The 15,337-nt window shown below is 38.6% G+C and overlaps 2 protein-coding genes across 2 annotated transcripts in view; one reads left to right on the top strand and one right to left on the bottom strand.

The window, feature by feature from the left end:
* LOC140548909 (uncharacterized) overlaps positions 1 to 5,586 on the top strand; it is a 23,021-nt gene extending 17,435 nt beyond the window's left edge. The window contains exon 3 of the mRNA XM_072672094.1: positions 3,086 to 5,586. Within this exon, the coding sequence (XP_072528195.1) occupies positions 3,086 to 3,696 (611 nt within the window). The 3' untranslated portion in view covers positions 3,697 to 5,586. The remainder of the gene's footprint in view (positions 1 to 3,085) is intronic.
* LOC140548914 (uncharacterized) overlaps positions 1 to 15,337 on the bottom strand; it is a 20,053-nt gene extending 4,716 nt beyond the window's left edge. Inside the window, exons 1-3 of the mRNA XM_072672099.1 lie at positions 14,597 to 15,337; positions 12,545 to 13,374; positions 8,396 to 8,953 (exon numbers count right to left, since the gene is read on the bottom strand). Of these exons, the coding sequence (XP_072528200.1) occupies positions 8,396 to 8,953; positions 12,545 to 13,268 (1,282 nt within the window). The 5' untranslated portion in view covers positions 13,269 to 13,374; positions 14,597 to 15,337. The remainder of the gene's footprint in view (positions 1 to 8,395; positions 8,954 to 12,544; positions 13,375 to 14,596) is intronic.

The raw sequence follows: 15,337 nt of genomic DNA, 5'->3' as shown, positions 1-15,337 counted from the left end.
CTTTACCACTTCGACATCAGCCTGGTAATATAACACCATAGACACGTCCTTCAGGGTGTCGCTGCACTGCGCGGCTGCGGCTCGTGTCGTCGTTTCTACATGAATCCACCTGTTAAACAGCAGAAATAAAGACACGAGAGACACAGAGAGAGACGGCAATGCTAACGCTAACGCTAATGCTAATGCTAACGCTGCTTCTTTTAGATGTGAGGCGGGCGGCGGGTGCATTACCGCCCCCTACTGAACTGGAGTGTGAGTTCCCAGTAGATCACTCTTCTTCCTCCAGACGAGCTTCATGTTTACGATGCCCAATCCCCCAATACTCAGCCGAGGGTTGTAACATAAAAAACCCAACAAAAACAAACAAACAAAGACACTTTAGGTCAAAACATTCACAATACTACTGTAAACCAGTGTCTCAGCCATGTTCATAAACATTTCAGGTAATAACTTTCATTAACCTGAAAAACTTGGGGAGGATATCAGCAGCATTAGTAACAGTAACACTAGTAATGCATCTGACTGAGTGAAGCTTAAGTGTGAATGTGGAGACAAAAATGAGCTTGTTCAATTAATATTGACTATTTTCCTAGATCAAACATTATTCCTGGGTTGACTGGGTTAGAGCGAGGGGCTATTGATGACAGGGTTGTGGGTTCGATACTTGGGTTTGGCAAGCTACCACTGTTGGGCCCTTGGGCAAGGCTCTTCACCCTCTCTGCTGGTCCCAGCTAGACCCAGTTGGGCTACCTATACAGTATTCTTATGCTCTCTTCCTGCATTGTAGTTTTTGTTTATTTGCTTTTCAGTTTGCTTTGTTGTATTTTTAACTGAGTCAATACTTACATATATGTCCATCTCCGCCTCCAAGTTCACACTTGTGCCACACACAGCAATACTGTGTTATATAATTACACTCTTCTGACACTGTGCATGCTTAATTGGAATGTCTCCCTCTGCTGGCCTCAGTGGGGAGCTCATGCACAAGTCATTTCCAAATCAGGCACAAATAAAAATCACTAATGACTGTCACTCAAGAACACACTCAACCTTTTAAAGTACTCCTTACTATTTTCACCAGTAACCAGTAGTGTATTTAAAGTTTAGAGTTACCTGAAGCTTTTCTTTTTAAATTATTTGATCCTAGGCACCCAGAGCTGGGTAACTACCTACAGCTACAACAAAAACATGTGCTTCAGTAAAATTCTGAACTATTGAAAAATGCAAAAGCACCTTATACTAGAATGTTTTAAGCCAATCAGTGTTTTTTTTCCCTTCAACACCAATGTACTGCACACTCCCTGTGGTACTTAAACTTATCCAGTAGGCACTTTCCAATGTGAAAGATTCAGAGTAACTTTCTATCTGGGTTTGAATAATAAGGTAATTTTGGTAAAAGAAAAAAATTATATAATCATATTTGAAGGACAGCAGGTGTGCTGTGTTTCTGAACAGTTGGATGTAGCAGTAAACAATGTAAGCCTCACAGCGCTGCAGGACTTTTATTTTGACAGCACGTTGCCAGCCTGTAACGCTATTGGCTCCTGAACGGAGGTAGAGTTCTGCGGTCTGATTGGCTCCTCAGCGGAGCTCCGGAGCTCTGCAGCTGCAGACTGTGGAGCGTTAAGGTGGATCAGGGCTGGTTACTGTATCTGCTCAGATCCAGAGACGAAGCCATTGAGATCTATTGATCCACATCTTCTAATAGTTTCATCCAGCGGACTCTGGACATCTGCTGGCCGCTCTTTTACCATGAAGAGCTTCTCTGTAGGAGAATATGGAAGGTGGGGCTAACTGTAGCCCGGTCTCCAGTAAAGTGGAGAAGCAGCAGATCCAGCTGTGATCAGCACCTCCACACCTCTGTGCTCAGACTGCTCTGCTGGAGGAACACCATCAGCTCTACTGTTGAAGGTATGGAGGTGCTCCACTCTTCATCACACTGTTCTACATTTACTCTTAGACACATAGAAACCCTTTCAGAAGGAGCAACATTGAAGAGAACACAGAAGCAGCTTCAGTCATACTGTCACATTCAGAAACAGTCATATATGCAGATGTTCCACAATGTGGGAATTAAAGTAGTTATTTGTGGATCACAGCGGTTCATTTTAGAGCAGAATGGAGTTCTTCTTGAGAGATATGTAGTTATATTATTAAATATAATATATATTATATGAATAAAATATCAAAAATCAAGTGAATTAATTAACAGTGAAAAATAAAACAATCAGCTAATAATAAACAACTATTAATGTACAGAAAAATAAACATTAATTTTTCATTGAAACTATAAAATTATAGTAGCTGTAGTAACTTTATTTATGTACATTCTTATTTATAGTAGTGTTATTATGGTGGGTGGGGTGTAATAGGGAGTGGGTGGAGTTTGTGATGACCATCAGAGACCGATTTAGCAATGTTTAGACAGGCAGTTGGCTATCGCACAAGTTTAGAGGATAAAGTCTCATACCTGAAGGCACAGAGTCAAGGGAATGGTCATCCTGGAGAGCTCACCCTGTGGCTCTCTTAAATCTCTATGATAGAATGAACTTACTTGGTAATGTACTAGATAGACACAAAAACTATTTGACACATAATCATTTTGAAATACTGTTGTCATTTTGAGATAATGTCAACATTTTTAAATACAGTGGTATACAGTATTACCATTATACTGCCCATGTGTAGTGACGGACAAAAGGTAAGTCAGTTAGGTTACAAGCCTACAAATTTGGATATAAGCACATATGTTGAGGAAAGTGTTAAAATGAATGAAATGGTGTATTTATAGTTCCCTATTCCATATCCATATTCTATATTTCCAACACAACCTAGGATTCACCTGTATGTTGCATTGATCTTAGATTTTTTTTTGTCTCTTCTAGAAACGAATGCCATCCTGTTCGAAGTTGTCTTCTGCTCCTAGTGCCAACTTTCCTGCCGGTTTGAAAAATACACACAATTAAAAGGTTCCACAAAGATGTTAAGCTGCTAAAAGAGTGAAAGAACATGGCATCCAGAAAATTCTCCAATACTCAGCAAACATCATCTCCTACACCTCACAGACAAATGCAGAAAAGTACAGAAAAGAAGAAAACTCACCACTGCTCAGACTGTGGGAAGAGTTTTAATCGACAGAGTACTCTCCAACTACACCAGCGCATTCACACTGGAGAGAAACCATATCACTGCTCAGACTGTGGGAAAAGTTTTAATCAACAGAGTAATCTCAGAACACATCAGCTCATTCACAGAGGAGTGAAACCATATCACTGCTCAGACTGTGGAAAGAGTTTCAATCAACAGAGTCATCTCAACACACACCAGCGCATTCACACTGGAGAGAAACCGTATCGCTGCTCAGACTGTGGGAAAAGTTTTAATCAACAGGTTATACTCCGGAAACACCAGCGTATTCACACAGGAGACAAGCCGTATCACTGCTCAGACTGTGGGAAGAGTTTTAATCGACAGAGTTCTCTCCAACAACACCAGGTCATTCATACAGGAGAGAAGCCATATCAGTGCTCAGACTGTGGAAAGAGTTTTAATCGACAGAGTTCCCTCCAACAACACCAGCTCATTCACACAGGAGAGAAACCATATTACTGCTCAGACTGTGAGAAGAACTTCAGGCATTCAGATACATTTAGGAGACACAAATGCATTAAGAATGGTCATGGAAATGGGCAGTGACACCATAAACCATTCCAGATACCAACCCAGATTTAAAAAATATGGGCAAGTTGTTTATAGAGAAAAAACTGTTACTTTGACCAGTTTCTGAAGCATATTTGTGAAACAAATACATTGGAAGAAGTTATCCTAAACTCCAGTCTGTCAGTAAAGTTTACTATGACCCATAACCACAATTAGGGTACAAAAACCAAACCTATTCCTGACTGTGTGCCATGCTTATCAGACCTTGGTAAAAAAAACATAGTTTTTTAGCAAGAATCTCAGCAAAACCCTGATTTCCTCTGGTTTTCCCCTAAGGGAGCTATGGCTACCCGTATAATGGCGAGACAAAGACCTGAATATGCCTGTCCACAAAATCACCAACAGGTCAAAAATTATGAATTTACTAAAAGACATAAATACAAATACATTCTCTACAAACAATACTTAACATCAAGAACACAATAAACAAATTGAGTTGTTTTTTTCCTGATCTGTCCAAAAAACAGCCCCAAAAATAAGAAAATTACTAATGTGAGGAGGCTGCTGCAGGAGTGGAATATCAAATTCATGCTGGCATACCCCGCAACACTTGGGTGGGTTTGGCTGGAAAGACAAACCAAGTGCTTTAATGTGTGAAGCAGAAAGAATTTATGAAGGTGACTGGTCTATTACAAAAAGCTAAGCTAAGCTTGGACAGTGTGTTGGTTAGCTGTTTCTTTGCGCTAACCACTGAGTGGAGGTATAGAGTTATTTTTGTTTCGTTTTTTGGGTTATTTTGGGTTTTCTGTTGAAATTGCCACACTTTGTTGTTTGGACAGTCTTGGAAGACAGTAAAACTTAGGACAGATGTGTGTGAACAGAAAATAGAATCCGGTCCCACACGTCAGCCTTAATGCCAACTGTAATTTGACATATTGCTAATAATTAAATACATTTTGTGACTTAGAACTGCAGTGGGTGTGAAAGTCCAATGAATCAAAAGAAAATGCTGACACGCTTTTCTACATGAAAAACATTGAACAGCCAGAGAGGGAGTTGATGATTATTGTTTTAAATAGTTTTAGTATTTAACAAAACAGAGTGGTACGCCATATAAATGAACATATTAATTTCATGTTGAATAACAAAAGTAAAGATAATACGAGGTAGAATTCTGTGTACTGAAGCTTTTATCAATGGTTTCAGTAGTTATGCATAATGTACATGCTCCAAAAAAACAACACCACCAACCTTTAAAAGGTTGACATGGTTGACAGTGCATGTCAGAGCAAACTCTAAGCTAGGGGGTTAAAGGAATTATCTGCAGACCTCAGAAACAGGATTCTGTCAAAGCATAGATCTGGAGATGGGTACAGAAAAATGCTGCAGCTTTACAGACCCCAAAGAGCACAGTGGCCACCATCATTTGCAAATAGAAGAAGTTTGGAACCACCAAGAATCTTCCTAGACCTGGCTGCCTGGCCAAACTGAGCAATTGGGGAAGAGGACCCTTGACCAGGGAGGTAAACATGGACATGAGGGTTACTCTAAATGCTCCAGCATGTTCTTGGGGAGAGGGGAGAACCTTCAAAAGATCCTACCTTGAATGAAGTACACCAATGTCCTTAAAGAAATCCTGTTGCAGAGCGACAATGACACGAACCACACGGCCAAGAGAACAAAGGAATGACTTAATTTTAAAGCATTTCACTGCAAGTTGTATTGTGTATAACCATGTATATGCTATATATGACTTTGAACCTGAATTGGAATGGGCAAAAATGTTCAGAAACAAGTGTACGAAGCTCATCTTATAGATGTAATTGTGGGCGAAGGTCAATCAACCAAGTATTCGGCTGAAGGCATGCACAGAAATGTAACCCTAAAAAACAATTTTTGTCATTAAAAGAAAATTGCATATTTTCATTACTGGCAATTGTATGTGGATGTTTGAGGCAGAAAATAAACTCAACCTATTGTAGAATAGCCTGTAACATAAAATGTGGAAAAGGTAAAAGATGTGCAGATTATCCAGCTTGACTACATATGTAAGACCACAAAGAGTGCAAAGAAAAGTGACAATAAACTCAGTACTAACATACTAAATCCTTCATTTTTTAAAACTATGTGTTGAAATCAGTTAAAATACAATCAGTACAAATAATTTGCAACTGTATTGGAGGCATTAAAAGCATATACAAGAGGAAAGTTTGCCTAAACAGATGGGAAAAATATGTAGATAGTATACAAAAATCTAAAAACAAAATCTGTAAAATGGAAAAGAAATTAGCAAAACTATTATATACTATAATAGTAATAATAATAATAATAATAATAACATCATAATAGATAATGCTAATAAATTGCAGAAGTAGTCATTTCAATTACATATTTATAAGAAACTAAAGTATGCACTCATTTGGGCTAAATCAAATTACTCTGTAAGTGGGGAACAATTTAGTCAACTCTAGTTTTCCACCATGATGAGATATCTAGGCAATATAGATTTATCTAACATTTCCTTGCAGGTGAAAGCACTGATAACCTTGAAGAGTGAAAACAGGAAAAACATTTTTGGTGGAATAACATAATATTTATATAGACATTATTGCACCAGTTTTATCAGAGGCATTCTCAGATACCTTTAAAGATGAGCAGGGTTGGAATGCTTCCTTTAAAAATGCAATCCAAAGGATTTCTGTATTAAAGTAATGTAATCTGACTACTGACTACTAAAACAAAATAAATCAAAAGGGGTACATTTGTAACTTCAATTTGGAAGCATGCATTTTTACAACATTTCAGGGTAGGAATATTGTATATGCTGGGTTAGGGTTAGGAAAGGTTTTACCAGTTACCATGGATTGGAAAGGTTTTACCAGTTTACACATAGGTGTGTCTACTGGACAATAGAGAGGCTATGACGAATTTTAACAAGAGTGAATTTAGGATTATTACGACAGGCCTAGTATCAGCTGCAAGTGTAAAAGACACTGGAAATCCTAAAAATACCTCACATGAAAGAATGTGGTGGATTCATTGACTGAAGCTGCCTTGAATGAACGTTCAGTACTAAAAAGGTTGTGGGAACATTTGATGTGTAGGATGTTTGTTTTCAAACTTGTATTCCTTGTCACAGTATTTGTAATTTATTTTTACTTTGTTTCTATTTTTGTGTTTTATATCTATTTTATTTCCCATATTTTGGTATCAATTGTGGCAGCTGTCTGAGAACCTATTATGGTCTAATCATAGTGTGGCAATAAAACCTTGACATGAGATCTAATTTTGGTTTCATAGCTGGCTCAGACTGACCCTTAAAAGCTTGCGTCATTTTGAGTTTAAAATAGTGTGTACTGTGGAAAAACCTTAGTTGAGTTCCAGTTACCGAAGAGAAAAGCCCTAGTTAGATAAAAAAAAATCAACAAGTTAGCAGTGGACATTCAGTTTAACTCTGTTTATTTAGACTCAGAGAGTTACCACTGTAGTTGTATTTTGTTTTTACATGTGAGTGTTTCACATTTAGCTTCTTTAATCATTCAAAATATATCTTCTGAGCTATAGTTCTTCATTGCTGCTCCAATGAAGTTCAACATTGACACGTAAGGTTCTGTCGAAATCCAGAGTTTTGCAATTCTGTTCTGTGAATTGAAACAAAAGTGGAGCTTATGCAGCAGTATGTCTAAAGGAGAACAACGCTAAAAAGAACACCCTGCCTACAGTGAAACATGACGATGGTTTGGTGATGCTCTGGGGCTGCTTTGTTTCCTCTGGCTCTGGAAACATGCAGTGTGGGGGGCAAGATAGATTCAATTAAGGATCAGGAAACCCAAACACCATGCCTTCTGTGAGGAAGCTGAAGCTTGGGCATCACTGGACCTTCCAACAGGACAATGACCCCAAGCATACCTCAAAATCCACCAAGGCTTGGTTTCAGAAGAAGTACTGGAGGACCAGAGAATTAGTTAACTGGAGGCACATAAAGTTACTCAGGAACACTGCTAGAAGCTGGTATCTGGGTGTGCATCATGTCTGCAGCAAATCATAACCGCAGAAGGGTTCTACTAAGTACTAAAGCCACTTGTTATGAAGGGGCTGAATAATTCTGAAAATGCAGTAATCATGAAAGGGACATTTTGTGTTGAGTTTGGAGAAAGCACTTGTTCTGTTATTTGTGCTGAACTATTTAAGTTGTTATTGTTTGGTTGATTTACTGCAAACATATGAAAGCTTGTACATTTTGCTAATAAACTGAATTTGCAATGGGGGTTAAGTAATTTTGACTAGAACTGTTTACATTAGCAAAATTAACTATAAGCATTGTATTGCTGACAAATAAAACAGTTTTAGCAGTAACACTGCTGACTCTTATAAAACAAAAATAAAACATTTAAAATCCCCAATTTTGTAAAAGCAAGACAGTAGAGAGTAGTCATTATTATCACAAAATGTCAATGAACATTTGCATATATGAGTATATAATAAAGGCTATTTAGCTGTAGCAGCCACTACAATCACTCCTTTAATTATCTTGTAGGATCTCAATTTTCTATTTCTATTTTTCAAATTTTTATTTAATTTTCCCCACCTCCTGATAATGCTCTCCCAGGTAAAGTCAAGAAACATTTTACCACCCAAAACCAGTAAGTGGTTCAGTAGGTGGATTACATTCTGTGACTGTTCTTAATGCATTTGTGTCTTTTAAATGTATTTGAATGCCTGAAACTCTTCTCACAGTCTGAGCAGTAATATGGTTTGTCTCCTGTGTGAACGCGTTGGTGTGTGTTGAGATGGCCCTGTTGGTTAAAACTCTTCCCACAGTCTGAGCAGTGATATGGTTTATCTCCTGTGTGAATGAGCTGGTGTGTGCTGAGATGACTTTGTCGATTAAAACTCTTTCCACACTCTGAGCAGTGATAAGGTTTCTCTCCTGTATGAATACGCTGGTGTTGTTGGAGATTACCCTGATTATTAAAACTCTTCCCACAGTCTGAGCAGTGATACAGCTTCTCTCCTGTGTGAATGCGCTGGTGTATGTTGAGATGAACCTGTTGATTAAAACTTTTCCCACAGTCTGAACACTGATACGGTTTTTCTCCTGTGTGAATACGCTGGTGTTGTTGGAGATTACTTTGATTATTAAAACTCTTCCCACAGTCTGAACAGTGATATGGTTTCTCTCCTGTGTGAATGCGCTGGTGTCGAAGGAGATGACTCTGCTGATTGAAACTCTTTATGCACTCTGAGCAGTGGTATGGTTTCTCTCCTGTATGAATGTGCTGGTGTCGCTGGAGTGTAATCAGTTGATTGAATGTCTTCCCACACTCTGAGCAGTGGTGAGTTTTCTTCTTTCCTGTCCTTTTCAGCATTTGTCTGTGAGGTGTACAAGAGGATGACTGCTGATTACTCAAGATTTTTCTGGAGGCCATGTTTTTCCACTCTTTCAGCAGCTTAACATCTTTGTGAAATCTTCTGATTGTGTCTATTTTGTGAATTTCAACCAGAGAGAAAAGTCAACACTAGGAGCAGAAAAAAAACAGGATGGCATTCATTCCTGGAAGAAACCATGCAAAATGCAACAATTAATAATTTGACAAAAAATTAAATAAACAATATTAAATTATGAGCAGCACTACTGTCTACTATCACTACTGGTGATACCGTGTTGTAGGGGGAAATCCTAACTCTTGGTGGGAATTAAGAACTCTTAAACTGTGAAAAAGACTGGTGAAGAATTACAATTAAACAACTGCACTTTAATTCCCACATTGTGGAACATCTGCATATATGACTGTTTCTGAATGTGACAGTATGACTGAAGCTGCTTCTGTGTTCTCTTCAATGTTGCTCCTTCTGAAAGGGTTTCTATGTGTCTAAGAGTAAATGTAGAACAGTGTGATGAAGAGTGGAGCACCTCCATACCTTCAACAGTAGAGCTGATGGTGTTCCTCCAGCAGAGCAGTCTGAGCACAGAGGTGTGGAGGTGCTGATCACAGCTGGATCTGCTGCTTCTCCACTTTACTGGAGACCGGGCTACAGTTAGCCCCACCTTCCATATTCTCCTACAGAGAAGCTCTTCATGGTAAAAGAGCGGCCAGCAGATGTCCAGAGTCCGCTGGATGAAACTATTAGAAGATGTGGATCAATAGATCTCAATGGCTTCGTCTCTGGATCTGAGCAGATACAGTAACCAGCCCTGATCCACCTTAACGCTCAACAGTCTGCAGCTGCAGAGCTCCGGAGCTCCACTGAGGAGCCAATCAGACTGCGGAACTCTACTTCCGCTCAGGAGTCAATGACCGTCCAGCTGGCAAGTAGTTGTCAAAATAAAAGTCCTACAGCGCTGTGAGGCTTAAATATGTTTCACTGCTACCTTTAACTGTTCTACTTTTTTTAAACCCAGAGGACAAAGTTACACTGGATTAATGCTCATTTTCCATTACACAAATTGATTTTATGCTTATTAAACCCCAATAATTTTTGTACGTATCAAGAAACTGCAAATAAAATATAAACCATCAAATAATTAAAACTGTAAACCCAACCACACTATTCCATCCAGAATGTAGAACTACAGGTTTGTTTTACAGGAACAGTGAACAAAAGTTCTCACTGGTGTATTGTAGTTTTTAGGCTTTGGGCTTATGTGTAGCGCAGCTTCGACAGGTACCTTATATGGTATCACCACCACATCATCCTACAGGATCACATCGGAAGAGTCTCTGCTGGAAGTCTCTCTGGCAATCCCTTCTATGGTATTTAGTGTGTTGGTCTCAGTGATGTCCTGAATTTCCAGTGATTAATTAAAGTGCAGGGTGCAGAGCTAGTGTGTATGGGGTGAAGGTGTGATGAGACGTCTAGTGTGGACTGATATACTGTGCTTGTGGCTGTTCAGAAGCCTGGTGGCCTGAGAGAACCAGTCTTGGAACCAGCTTGTTCTGGTCATTAAATGTTAATTAAATGTTGTTATGTACTTAAAACTCTGTGGGGGTTGTTGGTTAATATACAGCACATCGAAGACAACTGAGCATTTGAAGAAAAATGATGGAGCAAAGCCATGCATTGCTTTAAAAGTGAAATACAGCATTTAAAAACCCTAAACAGGCACATCACTTGGGATTTATGGATGGGGGTATTTCTTTTTGGAATTCTGGGCTAAGAAAGTAAAACATCACTCAACTTGCTCATGACAATATACTGATATAAGTCAATATAACAATATAATTTTTTCCGATGCATCAGGTCTAATTATGCTAGGTCTGAAATTATAAAGACATTTCCAGTTCCAGCTTTATCCCACATTGTGTACTTTCACTCGTCCTGGGTATTAACTAAATGATCATAGCTTTTATGATTTTATTAAAGAAGTATTAAGTGGTGATCAAAAAAGCCATAAAGAGCTTCTATGTCTTTATGACATGACTTACATATTTAAAATCAAGTGGCTATAAAGATGTTTGCCCAGTCCTTACTTCATTTGGAACATTTTACTTTTTGTATAACTCAGAGACTGGGCTTGGCCTGCCTTATCTTTAAATCTTTTTTGATTAAAACAAAAATGGTTTAATTGGGTATTAAATTTCCCATTAACAACTTAGCAACTTCACTTCTTAAGCTACAAAGAACTATAAAGTATATAGTTATATTACTTAATTCCTCAGTAAGAACTTTACAATACCCCAACTCATTGTTCTCATGTACTATTTTAATATTTCCTACATTTTACTGTTCCCCTTCTTTAAAATGTATCTGGCCTTTCTGTGTGTATACAGCATATACATTTATATAAATATTATTTCATACACTTGTTTGAAGGTTTAAGATTTTAATGCTTTTTCAGTTTGTACATGACTGTTGAGAATATTGTGCAGTAAACTGTGAAAAGCATAAATCAGACTAATTCAATATGACAAATGGCTGAGCCCAACATGCTGATCAAATTTCACATCTCTTTTCTTTTTCTTTTGAACAGAGCAAAACAGAATATGTGGAGGTATTTTATAGTGACTTAATCTGATTGCAAATTGATCATGAGCCCATAGATATTGGAAATGGTGATTTAGAAAAGAAAAACTGTATTAAGTATTACTGCAGCTCTTGAGACTCCAGTGACTGTTCATAGGTGAACGTAGCTGCCACCTACACATTTTATTTTATTTTATATATCATCCAGTTAGCTGATGACACAACCATGGTTGGTTTAATCAGCAAGAGTGGTGCGTCAGTGTACAGAGAGAGGACTCACACACACCTCTATTGATGCTCCCACCCTGTACGTACTTGCACACTTATCAGGATACACTAATGCTTAATCGGGTTTGTGTTATAAGCAGAATGTGTATAGCTATATGTCACAGCATGTTACTTACATGTGTTGCACTGTCCTGTCTATTCACAGTGTCTACTTACACTTAAACTCTTAAAAAAACAATAATTCAAATAGCTTCTTGTCCCATAATCATTTACATGCAGCTCAAACCAGTAAGTTTTAGTTGGATTTATCTTCATCCCCTGAAATACATAAACACCATGTCAATATCACTGCCAGACAGCATTCTGCATTTGGTTACTCTTTGTCTGTTCCAACACATCTGGATCCAACACCCAGATCCTTTGAAGACCTTTCCTGACATTAAAAGATCATGATTGTCAGAGGTTTGAACTAAACTCTAAAGGGTGGTAGATTTCCATTACAATAATTGAGCACCCCTTGTGGAAACCAAACTGGTAGTTTCCCCCATCTAACAGTTACCTACATTTTAAATCTAGGTCAGACCCACTGTTCCCTCCAGATTTTTTTTTTTTCATTCTCAGAATAGCTTTATGGTACACTATAATGTATCCTGCCCATTTCCATCACTGCTCTTGGTACATTTGTGTTTATTCAAAGTCTTTGAATGCCTGAAGCTCCTCCCACAGTCTGAGCAGTAATATGGTTTCTCTCCTGTGTGAATGCGCTGATGTCGAAGCAGATTACTCCGATGATTAAAACTCATCCCACAGTCTGAGCAATGAAACGGCTTGTCTCCTGTGTGAATGCGCTGGTGCTGTTGGAGACTCCTCTGTTGAATAAAACTCTTCCCACAGTCTGAGCAGTAATAAGGTTTCTCTCCTGTGTGAATGCGCTGGTGATGTTGGAGAGTCATCTGATGATTAAAGCTTTTCCCACACTCCGAGCAGTGATAAAGCTTCTCTCCAGTGTGAATACGCTGGTGTGCTTTGAGATTACTCTGATGGTTGAAACTCTTCCCACAGTCTGAGCAGAAGAACGGTTTCTCTCCTGTGTGAATGCGCTGGTGTTGTTGGAGATTACTCTGTTGATTAAAACTCTTCCCACAGTCTGAGCATTGATATGGTTTCATTGCTGTGTGGATGTTCTGGTGCGTTTTGAGATGACTCTGTCGATTAAAACTCTTCCCACAGTCCGAGCAGCAATATGGTTTCACAGTTGTGTGGATGATCTTGTGCGTTTTGAGGTGACTCTGATGGTTAAAACTCATTCCACAGTCTGAACAGTCGTGAGTTCTCTTTTCTGTACTTTTCTGCATTTCTCTGTGAGGTGTAGGAGAGGATGACTGCTGAATATTGGAGATTTTTCTGGATGCCATATTTTCCCTTCTTTCAGCAGCTTAACATCTTCTGATTCTGTGTATATGTGAAGCTAAATTTCTACCAGGCAGGAAAGTCAACACTAGGAGCAGAAGGCATTGATTTCTGGAAGAAACAAAGAAAAAAGAAAACTTAAGATCAATACAAAATGCAGGGGAATCCTAGTTTGGGGTGGAAAAGTTAGAGATGTTCCAGGTTGTTTAACAAACAACATACCTTTGCTCTTTCAATAGTTTTGGAGAATAGTGAGATAAACATTGTGTCCCTTTTTGTGCCTAAAATTGTTTATCATTGTGAAAAATATTTAAATAGCCAAAAAGCTAATAGCAATATGTCTGATAAGAAAATAAACATGTATAGAAATCATTGAAATTAGTTTTATTTACAAGTTAAGGGCCAATGACAAATTCAAACCCACAAGCTGGCAACAACCCATTAAAACAAAAACCATAAAATAATTCATTCAAAATAGAGTGTCTTTCAAACTAGCTGTGTCAAGCAGCATTAACTAGATGGATTGGCTATGGATATTTAAGGGGAGATATGAGAGTGTGTGGAAAGTGCTTTTATTATTTAAAGAAATGAAACATTAGATGATTTATACAATTACTGGTGCTTAATATTTAAAGGTGACTGTAAAGTAAAACCCATCAATAACCATCTATTAACCTCCTGAATGGTTCTCACCCTTTATAATCCCCTCCTAACAGCCCTCAATCACCCACCATCTCTTAATCTATCTACCCCTGATCAACATACCACTGATCAGCAACCCCACCCAAACTACACATCTCTCAGGAAGAACTCCATTCTGCTCTAAAATGAACTGCTATTAATTAAACAACTACATTAATTCCCACATTGTGGAACATCTGCATATATGACTGTTTCTGCACTCATTCCACCTCCATGCTGAATCTCATCATCTATTTTACACAGAGTTTTATAAAGCCTCATAAAGATATACTTTCTGTACACAGACAGACTCTGGCGTGGAGAAACACATGAGCATAAAGGAGAGATCTCTACAGTCAGCATGAAGGAGTTTAGAAACAGCAGCAGCACAATCTCACTTTAACCCCCCAGACCAGAGAACTATTACCCCAATAAACCAACTGTCAGGGTTTCTAAGTAGCTGAAAGCTCCTGTAGATCTGAAACCCAGCAGAAACCAACTGTTCATCAAAGCTAACTAGGAGAAGATCATCAAGCAGCTCCTGGACGAAGCTGCTTCTGTGTTCTCTTCAATGTTGCTCCTTCTGAAAGGGTTTCTATGTGTCTAAGAGTAAATGTAGAACAGTGTGATGAAGAGTGGAGCACCTCCATACCTTCAACAGTAGAGCTGATGGTGTTCCTCCAGCAGAGCAGTCTGAGCACAGAGGTGTGGAGGTGCTGATCACAGCTGGATCTGCTGCTTCTCCACTTTACTGGAGACCGGGCTACAGTTAGCCCCACCTTCCATATTCTCCTACAGAGAAGCTCTTCATGGTAAAAGAGCGGCCAGCAGATGTCCAGAGTCCGCTGGATGAAACTATTAGAAGATGTGGATCAATAGATCTCAATGGCTTCGTCTCTGGATCTGAGCAGATACAGTAACCAGCCCTGATCCACCTTAACGCTCCACAGTCTGCAGCTGCAGAGCTCCGGAGCTCCGGAAGCTAAACTCTATTTCCGCTCAGGAGCCAATGGTGTTACAGCTGACAACCAGCTGTCAAAATAAAGGTCCTGCAGCGTTATAAGGCTTACCTTGGTTCACTGCTACCTTTAACTGTTCAGAAACAGAGCACACTTCCTGTGCATTAAATATTATTGTACTTTTATTAAAACAAACTCCTTTTTCAAACTCAGATACAAAATAATGAATAATCAATCTATTTTTACATCAAGCCAAAGATCTTTTGTGCACATCAATTTTATGCTAATTCAACACTGATTCAATCCCTATAATCAACATTTTACACTTAATCTACCCCTTTTATAACCATTCATGACACCATTCCAACATTTCAAGTAATGTAAGTAATAATTAATAGATCCAAAAATGACAACGAAACCCAACGGTGCTTACA

The sequence above is a fragment of the Salminus brasiliensis genome, unplaced genomic scaffold (assembly GCF_030463535.1).
Source record: "Salminus brasiliensis unplaced genomic scaffold, fSalBra1.hap2 scaffold_49, whole genome shotgun sequence".
In the NCBI taxonomy this organism is placed as follows: domain Eukaryota; kingdom Metazoa; phylum Chordata; class Actinopteri; order Characiformes; family Bryconidae; genus Salminus; species Salminus brasiliensis.
This window is presented reverse-complemented; position numbering and strand designations above follow the sequence as displayed.